This window comes from Pavona decussata, unplaced genomic scaffold (assembly GCF_977016875.1).
Source record: "Pavona decussata unplaced genomic scaffold, jaPavDecu1.1 SCAFFOLD_510, whole genome shotgun sequence".
NCBI lineage: Eukaryota > Metazoa > Cnidaria > Anthozoa > Scleractinia > Agariciidae > Pavona > Pavona decussata.
In genome coordinates, this window is record NW_028145827.1 from 460,875 (window position 1) to 475,774 (window position 14,900).

General features: G+C 39.6%; 2 protein-coding genes across 2 annotated transcripts; both read left to right on the forward strand.

The window, feature by feature from the left end:
• The first annotated feature begins 418 nt into the window (after positions 1-418).
• LOC146450048 (uncharacterized) lies at positions 419-2,096 on the forward strand. The gene is made up of 2 exons (XM_085100765.1): positions 419-602; positions 688-2,096. Exon 2 carries the CDS (start codon positions 702-704, stop codon positions 1,278-1,280), a length of 579 nt encoding a protein of 192 aa, XP_084956891.1. The 5' UTR covers positions 419-602; positions 688-701; the 3' UTR covers positions 1,281-2,096.
• An 890-nt stretch (positions 2,097-2,986) lies between these two features.
• Positions 2,987-10,644, forward strand: LOC146450049 (uncharacterized). The gene is made up of 2 exons (XM_085100883.1): positions 2,987-3,094; positions 9,646-10,644. The coding sequence occupies exons 1-2, from the start codon at positions 3,014-3,016 to the stop codon at positions 10,312-10,314; spliced, it is 750 nt and encodes a 249-aa protein (XP_084957009.1). The 5' UTR covers positions 2,987-3,013; the 3' UTR covers positions 10,315-10,644.
• Positions 10,645-14,900: the final 4,256 nt, after the last annotated feature.

The following is a 14,900-nucleotide window of genomic DNA, read 5'->3' on the forward strand; positions in this document are numbered from 1 at the left end:
TAAAATAATTCTACAAATAAAAGCGTTAATGACAGAAGGGAATTCTTTTTACTAAAGAATTTATCAGGATTCAGGACGCAGTTAATTTTATCCCACATAAAAATACGAGGAATGCAGCATTTTCGACATGTAAGGCATTTATTTCACACGTTGAAATTTTTCTTTTTTATCCATATTGTACCTGAAGCTGCGCAGAATATCTTTTCAATCATACACGTGATACCTTGGGCGAAACACGTGAGCGAGCAAAACACATCACCCCTGCGAGGAGACGCGAAGTACACGCAATCCATGAGACAGCAAATGGGTGCCTTTAATTGGTACTCCGTGAAAATGTTTACAAGAGTGGGAGGAGTCCCTGGGACATGAAGCCGGAAGTTTAGATCCTGATACAGTTTTCCTAGAAAGGCTTTGTTGACAAACACCACAAGCGTTCCTTGTTAACTACAATAGGTTGTCGTTGTATTATTTATCGTAAAGTGGCGAAACGTACTGTGCGTCGTAACTTCTTTAGATTTCCTCCAATAATTCCTCTTTCCGTGATAGCAACGCATTGAAGTCAGGAATCTTTAGAGTACGACTACAATTTCCCACTGAACGAGGTATGGTATCTTGATACGACAAAGAAATTTAACTCTATGCTATGTTTGATTTCATTTTACAACTTTCCGTTCCTTCTGCTTGTAGGTTACCTTACTAAAATGCCTGTAACGAGCGCTCAGATTAAGAAAACAACAATTGCAAGTTATGGCAACAAGGTGGATATTCCGAGAAAGTCCGTACATCGCTACACGAACATCTTTATCGAGGAGAGCAGGCCTTTCTATCCGAGGGAAGTGTTACCGATTTATCGCGTTCCTCCGTTGTGGCTCATAGTACTCATCTTTCTGTTTAGCTTAACTGGAGCTGCTAGTCTAGGCGCTTCAATAATTTGCTTGATCTTTGATATTCCCTTCATTGTCGTCTACCTCCAGAACGAGTGGGTCAGTCACATGTCACTTCCAACTGTCAAGAAACAGAAGATCATCAACGAGCTGCAGACGTTGAACGCCTTGTACGAGGCTACATACGCGGAGCTTGAAATGATGGCTATTTCAACAGATGATACAGAAATTGACCTCGTTCGTACCGCGGTTGGAAAGTACAAATTCCAAGTTTTCCACCCAGCTGCTTTCCAAATCATGGATAAAGCCAAGAGCACATCGCGCCAACTGCTTGGTCTTTTCCTTGGCTCTGCACTTTATAACATAATCTGCATCATTGTGCGTTCTTTGATCTGAAAAAAATTGCCAACGACCAGCTTGAAAGTGAAATTATAATCTCACTGAAGCAGTCTTCGAGAACTGAAAATAGGGCTATGTAGAAAGTTCTGAACGGTGGTGGTGGTGGTGGGGAATCCGATTTCCCAGCCAACCCAGATTTTGCCTCAGCCTCCCATAACTAGCGCCCAAAGTTAATAACCATATCCTATTCCCAGTTCTTCAAACTCTCATTTCCTCAAAGAAAACAGGGCAAATCCCATTTCGCACTAAATACCTCTTCAACATCCTCCAAGGGTAATCTCGTGTGTTCTTACAGCTAAAGGTTACCTAATTCGCGGAAACGTAAAACGAATGTAAACTAGAAAAGTTAAGTGCGTTGCACCATAGGTTAAATGCGTAACGCAGTAACACAACCACTTAATGGAGAGGAAGCTTTATTGTAAAAAAGACTCGATCAGTCTCCTGTTTTCGTTAACTTAGGCCATGTATTTAACGTCCCATACCGGAAGTAAACCTGCTATTAGTCTAAAAGGTTTGTACAAAGGAACTCAGTTTACTCGATAACGAACTCCGCTTAAAGGGACAATATTGAGAGACTTTTGTTCAGCAACAGATGTAAGGAGTAACATTATTGGCTCTTTTCAATGTAATTATGTAACTCAAGTCATGATATTATCCTTAGTTTCACGATCAAGTTTATTCACTCCAAATAGCCAAATTTATGTTTTATTATCAAAATCAATTATTACCTCCAATGTTTTTGAATTTGTTTTTATCAAGTAGCCAAGTGCATAATTATGGCACCAGAACAGCCAATTGCAATCACTATCGATCGCATAGCCCACTTTGAAAAAGAGTGATAGCCTGGGTCGAGAGTAGCTGTCCAAGCGATTGTGGGAAGGTTTGGGGGACGTTGGCTATTATCATCGCATTCATCGTCCCCCAAAACAATCCAACAACCGCTTATCACTCATTTTTAAAGTGGGCTATTCTTGTCGAACAAATCTAAAGCAATTTACAGTCCTTTACCAAGGTCTCAAAATCTGGAACTCTCTCCCAATATCAATTACTTCTTCATCTAGTTTTTTCACCTTGAGAAAAAAAAGGTTGCAGTTTTTATCTATAAAATAATGAATTGACCAAGCCGCACTTACGCAGTACCATATTTTCTACTTATAAATATCCTCGTCTTAATTCCTGGGTTAATTAGAACTTAACACCTGAATAAGTTTTGTCCTTTGGCTGTGATATATTCTTTTGTACAGGATAACATCTCTGCTATTCCATATCAAAGAGTTCCAAACCCTTCATCGTAAATATTCCGGTCAAAAATGTAAAGCTGCAAAATGAGATAGCAAAGACTTTGTGCAAAAGTGGCTGACATTTTAATGATTATCCTGACTAGCCTCGTTCAAGGTAAAATATTCTTTTGATTTTTTATCTCAGTCAAGAACGAGGTTCGTAGGGCGAATTTGAATGCAAACAAAAGAATATTAAGATGTGAGCCATTTTGGCATGGGGTCCATCGTGAATGTTGTTTTAATTTATTCCAAGCCTGACTACAAGTTTTGGAAAGTTCGTTCAGTACTAGTCCTACGCAGCCGTTTTTAGGGTCGGCTGCGTGTGGGACTATTTTAGTACTGATCGTCGCCCATTTGTCAGCGGCCTTTCTTAAACTGAATGTCAAAGACGCACTCCCCGACACTCTCCCGTTTTCGCGCCAGGAAGTCGTAACAGCCACATCGTTCATTATGTCTCAAGCCGCCCAGATTTCTTCTGAAAACGTGCCGGAGAGTACTTCTATTTCTGCCACAGGAAAGGAAACTCGGGAGGTGATTACCGTCTTATCACTTATTATAAGTCTCTACAAGAGAGGATGAAGGTAAGAGAGGTAATCCTCCATATAGGCCCTATTCCCATCGTAATCCCTCTGGAGTTATTTTTAGATCTCCCGCGAGATCCAGTGTCCCAAGAGGGTTAGGTGATAGCCAATCATATATCCTGAATTTTACCCGCGTTGACAGCTGAGCCGATGCCCACGCAATGCTACGCGTCTTTCGCGAATTGATCTAAAAACAAAATGGCGGAACATGCACAGAAAGCGTTGCCTGCATATGTTTTGTGGACGAATGCGAGTTTAAAGTGGTTGTATTTGGACAACGCAGATTGGAAAAGAATCGCTCCGGCATGATTTGTTTTAGAGCCCAGCTGTGCGGAAATTATGCAAGAATATTACAATACAATTAGCTGGCGAAAATTGAAAGCCGTGATTGAACAGACAAATACAAACATCTCAACCTCCGGCACGAATTTCGATTTTTTTATCGCAGTGCGTACAAAATCCCTACAGTCATTGACATCTACGTTTTATTTACTTTCTAATCACGTATGTAGTTAAGAGATTCGTTGGAAGAAACGCGAGAACAAATCTTTTTTCATGCAAGAGTATTTCATTTAGCTGTCGAAACATTGAAAGCCGCGATTGAACAGACGAGTATAAACATCACAACCTCCGGCAAGAATTTTGATATTTTTATCTCAGTGAGTTCAAAATCCCTTTGGTCATTGAAATCTACATTCCATTAGCTTTCTTATTACGCATGTAGTTAAGAGAATTGTTGGAAGAAACGCGAGAAACAAATCTTTTTTCATGCAAGAGTGCTACATTTTAATAGCTGTCGAAACATTGAAAGCCGCGATTGAAAAGAAGAGTATAAACATCACAACCTCCGGCACGAATTTTGATATTTTTATCACAGTGAGTACAAAATTCCTTCAGTCATTGAAATCTACGTTCTATTTACTTTTAAATCACGTATGTAGTTAAGAGATTCTTTGGAAGAAACGCGAGAAATAAATCTTTTTTCATGCAAGAGTGTTACATTTAGCTGTCAAAACTGCGATTGAACAGACGAGTATAAACATCACAACCTCGGCACGAATTTTGATATTTTTATCCCACTGAGTTCAAATCCCTTAGGTCATTGAAATCTACATTCCATTAGCTTTCTATAAATCACGCATGTAGCCAAGAGATTCTTTAAAAAAAGGCGAGAAACAAATCTTAGCTTTTATACGCAAGAGTGTTACATTATATTTGAATTGAAGCCGCGATTGAACAGACGAGTATAAAGATCACAACCGCGGCACGAAAATTTTGATATTTTTGTCACAGTGAGTTTAAAATCTCTTCGGACATTCAAATCTACATTCTATTAGCTTTCAAATCACGTGCATTTCTTAGAGATTCGTTGGAAGTAACGCAAGAAAAAATTTCTTTTATGAAAGTGTATGATTGTGATTAGCCGTTGTAAAATTAAAAAACGGCCAAGAAACGTAACGCGCGAGGTAACATTATCCGCGAGAAAATCGATACCGCCTAAAAATAACTTCAGAGGGATTACGATGGGAATAGGGCCTATATAGGGGATTACCTCTCTTACCTTCATCCTCTCTTGGTCTCTATTATTTTTATGTTCAATTAGTCCTTCGACATTTGTTTACAGCTCTTATGCGGTGTCATTCATCTTACGACTTTTGGCGGTGCCCTCCTTTAGCCTTAGAGCTACAATAGCTCTGCTCTTCCTGTTTCGTTCTCGACGTTTGTACTCTCGAAAGAACCGTGAATTAGATAAAACGCTCAAAAATATGCGAGGAAAGTTTAGCCCAGCATTTTTAAAGATGTAGCGACAAAACCGAAACTTGGGTAAGAAACATCTGATTGTACTTTTAACACTGGGAAATATTTGATATATAGAGGATATTACATGGCCGCGCGGAGATACGAAATTTCTCTTCGAGTGTTGAAAAATATTTCACGAGTGAGCGCAGCGAACAAGTGAAATATTTTTCAACACGAGAAGAGAAATTTCATATCTCCAAGTGACCATGTAATTTTCTTTTTATTATATAAAATCCTCACAATACAGCAAAATATGCTCTGTTCTTTATTTCAAAAACTAAGGTTTGAAATTGAGTTCATAAGCTTACAGTCAGTTGTTTATTTGTATCAATCGTAAACCAGGCCGAGTTATGTCAATTCAAAGTAAGACTAAGCGAAAAGGCCACAAATAAAATCTATATAAATAGAAAACCGATAAACAGGTAGGTTCCTGGTATAAACTAATGGCATATTAAATATGCTTAGAAATTTGGCTTACAGTAACAAGTAAATCTGAACATACCGTCCTAGCTTTCATCGCTGCTTTCAACTACCCTCACACAACTCGACGTCGTACGCAGTTTTCCTCCTTGTATTCGGATTTTCTTGTTCTTCTACGAATTCGATCAGTTTCTTATCTGTGCAAATCTGCTTGAACTTGTCTCCATTTTAGAATAAACTTAACTTCGACTCGCGAAAAGACCAACTCAAAAACTCCCAAAAGACCAAACGACAGCTAAACGGCGGAAACCCTTCGGAAAACAACAAGTGCTTGACAGCGCGCGAAAATACTGCAGGGCTGATTGGTCGAAAATGAAATCACACATGTGTGGATAAAAATGATATCGCCACTGGCGGGATAGCGTTTTTATTGATTTGCTGCCACTCGGTATACCACTAAATTTTATATAATAAATAATATTTTTGAACACTAGGATGAAAGCGTGAAAGATTGGCAAAAGGTTCCTTTAATGTAAGGCTCTTTTTCAGTTTCTGTTATTTTGGATCATGATTCTGACTTCCGGATTTCGGCATTTAAAGACTGATTATAGCTTTCGGTTTCGAAGGGGCCTTCCCATTCGACCCAACCCGATCAGGTTAAAATTTTCAAAACTTCCGCCCGTATGGAGCAGAATTTTTTGGACAAGAGACTGACAACTTCGCGAGGCGTACTTCCGCGGCTTTTCAAAAAAGTTCTTCTTGGGTCAATTTTTTCTCCCCGTTTTTTTTTTTTTTTTTTAATTTCGCTTGAATCGTTCGCGTTTCGGTTACGCAACAATTTTCCTAATTTCGAAGAGCTTTCCTGAAATTTTTCGCTCCGATGATTTTACTACCAGAATTTTGGTCGATGAAAGCTCCCGAGGATTTTTGAATAGATACAGAATATAGAAAGTGAAAGCCCGGTGTAATGAATCACGCACCGATCTTTCGATCGCACTGGCTTTCGATCCGGAAGGTCAGTGAATCGAGCTAGGCCGGTCTGTACCCGACAAAATGGTTAAGATACAAACTATAACCATCTTGCATTTTAATTTTATTTATTCATTTTTTGTTTTGGCGGGTCGTTGGTCTTAGTTTTTGGTGGTAACGGCAACACCGGAACAGACCAGTTAAAATATGTTTTAGGTCCGGTTTCAAGATGGCCGCCATGTTTTCATTTGGTCAGTACTAATTAATTACTCGGGCCGTAAGGCGGACCGAGTTAAGGTTTCGGTAGCATTATCAAATTCTTTTTTCTCTTTGGTGTCGCGATGGGCCGAGAGAAAAGACTTCGGGCGACGAGTTATTGTTCTCGGTCTCGTTTTTTGTACTCGGCTGATACGAGTTACGTTTTCTGTCGTGTTATCAGATTCTTTAAATTCTCGGTCGCGTTCTTTGTTTTCGGGCCGTGAGGAGTGTTTACAATATGCGAGCCAGACATGCGAGGCATGAACAACCCCAACATAAACTGCTAACCGTTAAGCTAACCGGGGAGCTATTTAAGCTAAGCTAACCAAAGTGCTATTTAGGCTAACTGGAGTGCTCTCTAGGCTAACCGGAGTGTTCTTTAGGCTAGCCTGAGTGCCTCAAGGTTAGTTTTGTTTAACCGAAAATTTGGCGACTAAATCAGTCTATGACCTCGCGGGCCATGCATGGGCCAAGATAGATAAAGATGTCTCACGTTTACTATAGAAAAACAATCAATGTAGAAATGGTTTCTGTCTTCAAATGAAAGGTGAATAACAAATGCTTTCGAATTCCCCTAAATTTCATTTCAAAATATAAACAGCGAAACATTGAAAAACGTACAAGGATATAAACGTACGCGTGATGCGTAACGTTACTCTAGATCCAGGGGGGGGGGGGGGGGGGTACTCAACAGATGCTTGGGTAGGGAGGTGCAGCCAGGGCGTTCAAGCCCTGGCCCTGTTTAAGACACAATTCTCCGATTTCCCTATCCCGTTTAAGACAGAATTCAAAATTTTCAGGCCCTTTCTAAGATATTTAACCCAAAATCACACCCTGTTTAAGACTATAATGAAATAAGAATACAGTAGTTTCTTACTGTATTTGAATGCATTGGCAATCACAATCTGTTTAAGCCATTAGATCATGTAGGGATGTGATGAAAAGTGATGAAATAGATACCCCGTTCAAGACAAAACACCCTGAAAACCATTCCCTTTCGGACCGCACGTTCCCGTTAAGGTAACACAAGGGAGTACCCCGCCGGGTCTAGATCATACCGAAAATTACGATCCGTCATTGCCTCGGCGTCACATACATATTAGGACCGTACAAATGGTTTCTGTCTCTAAACTAAAGGTGAAAACGTAAGGATTAAAGCCCGGGGATTATAAAAAGCATTCGTATGACAAATGTCGTTTTCCCCTGTATTTCATTCTGACGGCAAGAAATGCAATTCTATCTAGTGGTTACTTATTGCCAAACTATATTTCTGTCAGGCTATCTATTTGGTAGCCTGCGAGCAAGCTCTCTTGGGGGTGGGGGGCAGGAGGGAGAAAGAGGATCCACCCCCAAGAAAGCTTGCTCGCAGGCTATCTATTTGGGGGAATTAGCGATGCTGGAGGTTATCACTGTTAAAAGATTGTAGGCTTTACGCACCACACAGTCAAATATGGCCCGAGTATAAGCTGGAGACAGCTTCTTGTTTCACAAGTATTTTGGTTGGTTTTATCAACAGAGTTGATAAGGTAATTTGGCTATTGAGCTCGAATCCCTTTACGGTGGCCAAATTAACTTATCAACTCCAATGACATTCGTTTCCACTCCCCACTTACGCAGCGCCACAGTTTCTAACATCCTTATACAGTTTCACAAGTAGCTTGATTCAATAACGACCCATTCGAGAAGTCGCCTGACAACTTACAAGTGAGTATTTAAGGGCAACGCCCGGGCAATGGGGGGAGTTTAGGAAAAATAACTGCCTAGACTGTACGGTCCGAAAGTTGTCAAAAGCTCAAAACAAATGTCAAAATCGACGTGGAAAAATAAACCCAAAACCAAGTTTTAAGTTCAGTTCATATTTCCCTGCAAGCAGAGGCCACTTTTCCTTTGTATTCGCTGAACAGAAGGGCGGGAAGAAAAGACACCTCTGCCCTCGTTCGAAACGGACTTTGATTCAACCGCCCATACTCGTGGACGACGCTTTGTATTGTTTGCTGACTGTGACTTGAGCCCACTGTCTCTCGCGCATTCGTTTACAGTTACTCCGCTGTCATTTAGTGAGCCCGCACAGTAACATTGCATCACGTGACAGTTCGGTCGCTAGGTAACCGTGGCGCATGCTCAACACAGTCCGGCAGAGGTCTCTTTTCCTCACGCCATCATTTCAGCGAATTCAACGGAAAAGAGGCCTTTGTTAGCAGGGAAAGTTCATATAGGGGGTACTATAGTAATTGTAAGTGCGTCTATAATACAGACGACAAAATCAGAACTTTTATCTAGTATATTTCACTGACAACGAGTTGACTCGTTACCGCATCACCAGAATCAGGGATAGAAATGGCAAGCTCATGATATGGGCTCCTACAATACAGCACTCTTACTAAAGTTAGGGACTTTAGGGAGCTCCAATAAAATTAAAAGGAATTTGCGTTTATTCAAACGTCCTCGCGATTATTATAACTCATTTTAAATGCCTGATGTTCCTAGATTTCCTGTTTACAATACTAGTTTCAACGTAAAGATATTTGTCCTCGATCTTTTGTCAATGTTTAATGTATTTTAAATAGACTTAATTGTATGTATATTTTTTAATCTTTTTAGTAATTTTTATACATTGCACAATTTTAGATCAGTCTCTGTTACGATTAGTTGGGTGTTCCTTATTAGCTGAGGGCTTACCCTCTCCTAGATATTTTATTGACACGTTAATAAAGTTCATTCATTCATTCATTCATTCATTCATTCTTTCATTCATTCATTCATTCATTCATTCATTCATTCATTCATTCATTCATTCATTCATTCATTCATTCATTCATTCATTCATTCATTCATTCATTCATTCATTCACTCATTCATTCATTGACCCAACGGTCGAGTTTTACCCATTTGGGTCGACCCAAATTGCAATTTAGTCCGTCTCGTGCGAAGTTTGACGTTTGACCCAGACGGTCGACATTTGCATAGAAGAATGTTGTAACAAGGATGCTGTGTGGGAAGTGGAAACGGTGTATTGCTTCTAACTACCAAGTTACGGTTTCTTGTTTTCTCCAGGTTGAATCAGCACCACTCAGCGATGTGTCAGTCCAGGACACAGAGATCGCCCAAGTTCGGTCCACTCAGATTCAAGTAGAATCCACAGGCTTCAGCGCCAACATCAGAGATTCATCACATGCATCGACAAACCATTACATCAAGGAAAGCAGACCTTTCTTCCCGAATAAAAAGCTTCCCATCTACATCGACTTCCCTTACTTCTATTGCTTTTCACGATTGCTGTGCTTTGCAAGTTTATTCGGTGCTATGGCCGCAGGTGGCGGATCAAAGTACTTGTATGTTCCTGTCGGCTTCTTCTCCGCGTGTTTGTTGTTCTTCTTTATCTACTGCCAACACGAGTGGGTCAACCAAAAATCTCTTCCTTTTGTTTTAAAACAACCTGTTATCGAAAACCAGCGAAGTCAAAACTGCTTCTACGAGGTAACTGTTACCGAACTTGACGGGATCGCTCTTCATAATTACGAGGCTGGTGTTGGCTTCGTGCAGTTATCACAGGGTACAATTCAGTTCCAGGCTTTTAATAGGATTGCGATTCGAAAAGTATCAAACTCAAAGCGCCGGTCACGCTGGATGCTTTGTCTGTTGGTCGCTGCCTCCCTTTACAATTGCTACTTCATGGTAGCGTATACTTTCGAAGCCGGGCCAGATTGGTTGCTGGGTAATTGACCCTTTCACTCTCGGAGCGCCTAGTTCGAAACGGGACAAAGTTAGTGTCAGTAGATATTGCAAAACAAGTAGGACTACACAACACATTTGCCTATGGCCCACTCAAAAGCTAATTAGGAATGGCTTGCGGAACACAGTAAACAGCACCATAGAAAGGTACTGCTTAATAGCGTTCATTTGAATGGTCGCACTCTAGGATTTCATTCACAGACTCAAAAGTTAGAATCATCTTGTACAGCATAATAAACAGCACAACAGGAAAGCACTGATCAATAGCTTTGATTTGAACGATCATACTTTGATATTTTATCCACAGACTCAAAAGCTAGAACCACCTTGTAGAGCATAATAAACAGCGCCACAGGAAAGTGCTGCTCAGTAGATTTCATTTGAATTGCCACACTTTATAATTTTATCCACGGACACAAAAGTGTGAACCACCTTGCATGTCCAAGGGTTCGACAGTGGAAGCGGGAGAGTTATCCAGAATGGAACCGACACCAGACGTGCTTTTCTCATGCAAGAAAACGGAAGGACCAAAAATAATTAAATATAAACTGTAGTTTTGTATATGTTTGATTGTTGTATTTTTAGCGGAAAAGCATGCATCCGATAGGCGATAGAATCATTGCACCTTCACCGGCATAAAACTTAAAACGTATTCGTCGGCTGAGTAACCATATCAGCAACTTTTTCGCTTCTGCCGAAGGTAAAACAAACGTCTTAAAATAAGATTTTGGTTTTTACGGAGTTTTTACTGTCATAGAATATTTTATGATTGTTTCTCTTGCTTATTTTGTAAACAAATTTTATCAATGTGTCTTTTTTGTGGGAATTTTTAACTGAATCTTCCGATCCTCTTCAGCGCGAGGAAATAGATTTATCATCACCTTCTACGGCAAATGCCAACCTTCCGAAGCTTGTTCAGGCTCCGGACTTCGAATATTACCTTCACAAAATCATTCTAGTAAACTCAACTAAACGGCGAAGGTTATACTTAATAGGCCATTTTCATGATGGTGTCATTTTACTACAACTACCAGAATTCATTTCGTTTTCCTTTTCAAATTCAAATTTTGTAATCCCAGTGGAGAGCAAAGAACAATAGCTCTAATTAGCACGAGAAAACAAAAACCAGAAGGATTCTGGTAGTTGTAGTAAAATGACGCCATAGTGAAAATGTCCTATTGTGACAAGCTAAGCTTAGGCTCGACTGTCTGTGCAACAGGTTTCTTTTACTGGTCACAACTACAGGTCACTTTGATAATTGTTTATAAACTGAACAGGGTCTCCTAGCCCTAACCCCATACTAAAAAGCTAATTAAGGCCTGGGGCACGCTGATCCTCTTTGTTATATACCAATACAGCAGGGACCTGTACTCGTGTCCTGTGGAATGTGACCTGTAAAAAGGACCTGTCTCTTCCGGGAGACTATATAGCGGCATCTTACTCTTTTGTGACAGTCAGGGACCAGATCCACAAAGCCCTTCTTTGTATTGTTTTTTAACAATAGGCTGTGGTTAGTCCAACAATAGCCTTTTGTCAAGAAACAACCTCTTGAATAAGGAGACCTTAGAGAATCTGACTCCAGATCTGTGCCTTGCTAAGTTAACCCCCGTGGAGTAACGGGACTCTACTGTACTTGGACTACAAACGCTAAATTCCAAACAGTTCTTTCTATCATTCCGTCCTTCCGAGTCGATTCCTGTTAGAGATTGGGGAACATGATAAACATTACTGATCTCTTTCTTATTTTGTTACCAAGCTCCATGCACGCACTCCACGCATACAACACGATAAATTAGAGAGATTTAGCCTCGAGTTTACCTGAAACACGAACGGCAAAAATGACTACGTGACCACAATTTTCCCGCCAGTTTTCGCGATTACCGGTTGCCGTTTTTACGTGAAAACAGGCTATTTCACGTTTACCGTCTACGTGAGAACTACGTAAGTATTTCTTCCTTTTTTTCTTATACACATTATAACTAGTTAATTGTTGAAAACAATTACCCAATAAATTTTCCGGCAAGTCATACTAAGGCAAATTAAGTTTCATGTTTAAAATCCTTCATAACTCACTACTCACTGCACTTTTCTTCATCAACTCGCCACAGTGAGTCGCAAATCAGCTTTATCGAAACTCGCAAAATTAAACTTAATGTCGAAAGGTTCACGCTATTTTACGTAAAACGTGAAACGACAAGGTGACGTTTGCAGTTTCACGTAAATGCGAAGCTAAATCTCTCTAGTTCCTTTGAACGCTCTTACAAGTCTGTCCATTTTCCTGGGACCAACTTCTTCGCCGGGAGAGAACATCTGGCAAATCCATTTTAATGACGTCATGATGAACCCAAAATGTGACACATTGCAAGAATGCGCACGTGCAACATTTGCAGTAAAAATACTTCGCTCACGGATGGCTCACGTGATGAAACATAGAAAACCCAAATTAACCAAAAGATTCAACACTGGTCACTTTGTTAACGTCGGTAATATTTCACCTAAGGCAATATTTAGAAAAAAAATCAGCGATTTGAAAGTGATTCCAGGCGATTCCCCTCGAACTAAAGTTATCGAAATTTTTTTCTCAAACCAGTTCTGTAATTGTTTACAACTATGTATTACCAAAATGCAATAAAAAGATAAGCCACCTGGCCCGTGAAGAGCACAAGTTACCTCATAATTGCTTGTAATATCAGCTTTCAAATATGACCCTGTTTGATCATTTCTTGTCATGTGTGGTGGTAACAGAAATTATATGGATGAAACAGAGCTTGGAGAAACATTATAGATAGAATGATTGAGGCATAAGTAGCAATTAAAGATAAATTTCTTGGCAGGGAAGCGCAATATAAAACAGTGTTGACCAAAATTCCTTTTTCATTGCGTGCTTGTCAGCTATCAACATCTCTAAAATTTTATGCCCTCGAGTGGCTGGTAAGCAACGAGTCATTTTCCTGTTGTCAATTTTTTCTAAAAAATTTTAAACATAAGGAGAAAAATAGGTAAGTTAAAATAACGAGATAAAAAAGATAGCACACGGTATTCGCTTTGGATAAAATGACCATTTTGCGATTGGCTGTTCTTGGCATCACCGACGGAAAACCTGCTATGTTTTCATCGAGCGAACTCTTATGAGTAAGAAATTATGCGCAGTAAGAATGTGCAATGTTATTCAATGGAAGCACCTTACGGTTTACTTTGTCAAGATTCTGGGAAAAGTAGAAACCCACCGCTCAAGTTTTGTTCACAACGGTGCCAAAAAGAGCTCTTTACTCTCATCTATTATTTTCTAATATTTTTATCGTTTTGTGTCCCCAATTAGTGGACCTCTGGTCGACTAGAAGATTTCGCACTTTAAATATAGTCGTTCATTGATTGATGGAAAAAAGAGCGTGCGCTGTATTACGCGTACAAGATAGTTCTTTGCGTCAGATTGCCAAGCAAACGCCTGAAAAATTGTTTGTTAATAAGAGCTAAGCATAGCTTGGTGAAACGCTTCGTTCAGATCGATGCAAAAAAACACTTTCATAAAAGTGTCAAGATTGTACTTTTGGGAAGCTGACGCGTAGAAAACCGAGGTTAGAGAATCCGCACGAAAATGGTGACACTACTGTCATTGGATCATTTTCATTAACCAATCAGATTGGAGAACGTGACCGGCTTTACCAGATGTTTGCTCTTTGGGATGTGAAATTATGACCGTCCCTACAAGAAGAGCTGGAATAAAAGGCCGAAACATTTAGATTCAAACTTACAATCAGTTTTGGTCTTCCTACCCTACTTTTTTCTCCCAGACATGTTGTTGAGATCACTGCATCTATTCGTCGGTAGCCGATCCAGGCTTCCCCACGTTTTTATTTTGCAGCATGCCTTGTTACCTTTTCAAGAAAATGTTTCTCGATAAGGCAGTATAAAGTCAGAATCACAGCTCATCTGAGCAAAGCAGCTAGATTTTCTAAAAAGTAATTTTGAAATTTAACATCCCACTGTTTTTATCTTTAACCTGTCGATTTCATGAAATGTGCGGCAAAATTGCGATAAGAATCCTTGCTCCTGTTTATTACTGAAATTCCCAATATTATTCCAGAAAAATTTCCGCTATTGTCAAATACAAGGTGTCATCATATACTCCTTTAATCACTTTGTATTTAGAAAGGAATATTATTTTGAATTGAAATGCTTCAAGCAAGCGAAGAAACACCCTCGATACAAGAATAAATTGTTTGCATAAAGACAGTAACTAATATCGCTAATATTGTACCTGAGTAGTTAACACTTCCTGTCAGGAAAATAACGAAGACAGACGATAAAAAAAATATATATATAATAGAAAATTTCTATCGGTTTGGATAGAATGTATAAAATTATTATACGGCATAACATTTTCGAGTGCAAACTGAATACGGGCCAAAATGAATGCACATATATGAGACCGTATTTTACTCTTCCAGAGGGCGCGCTATTAAAAGCTAACGTTTGAAAACTGCTTAGTTAATTGCGTCCATTTGCCTTCGCTCAAAAATAATACGAACCAATTATATTTGTTAATACATTTTTTTTCTAGTACTTGCCGCTAGTTA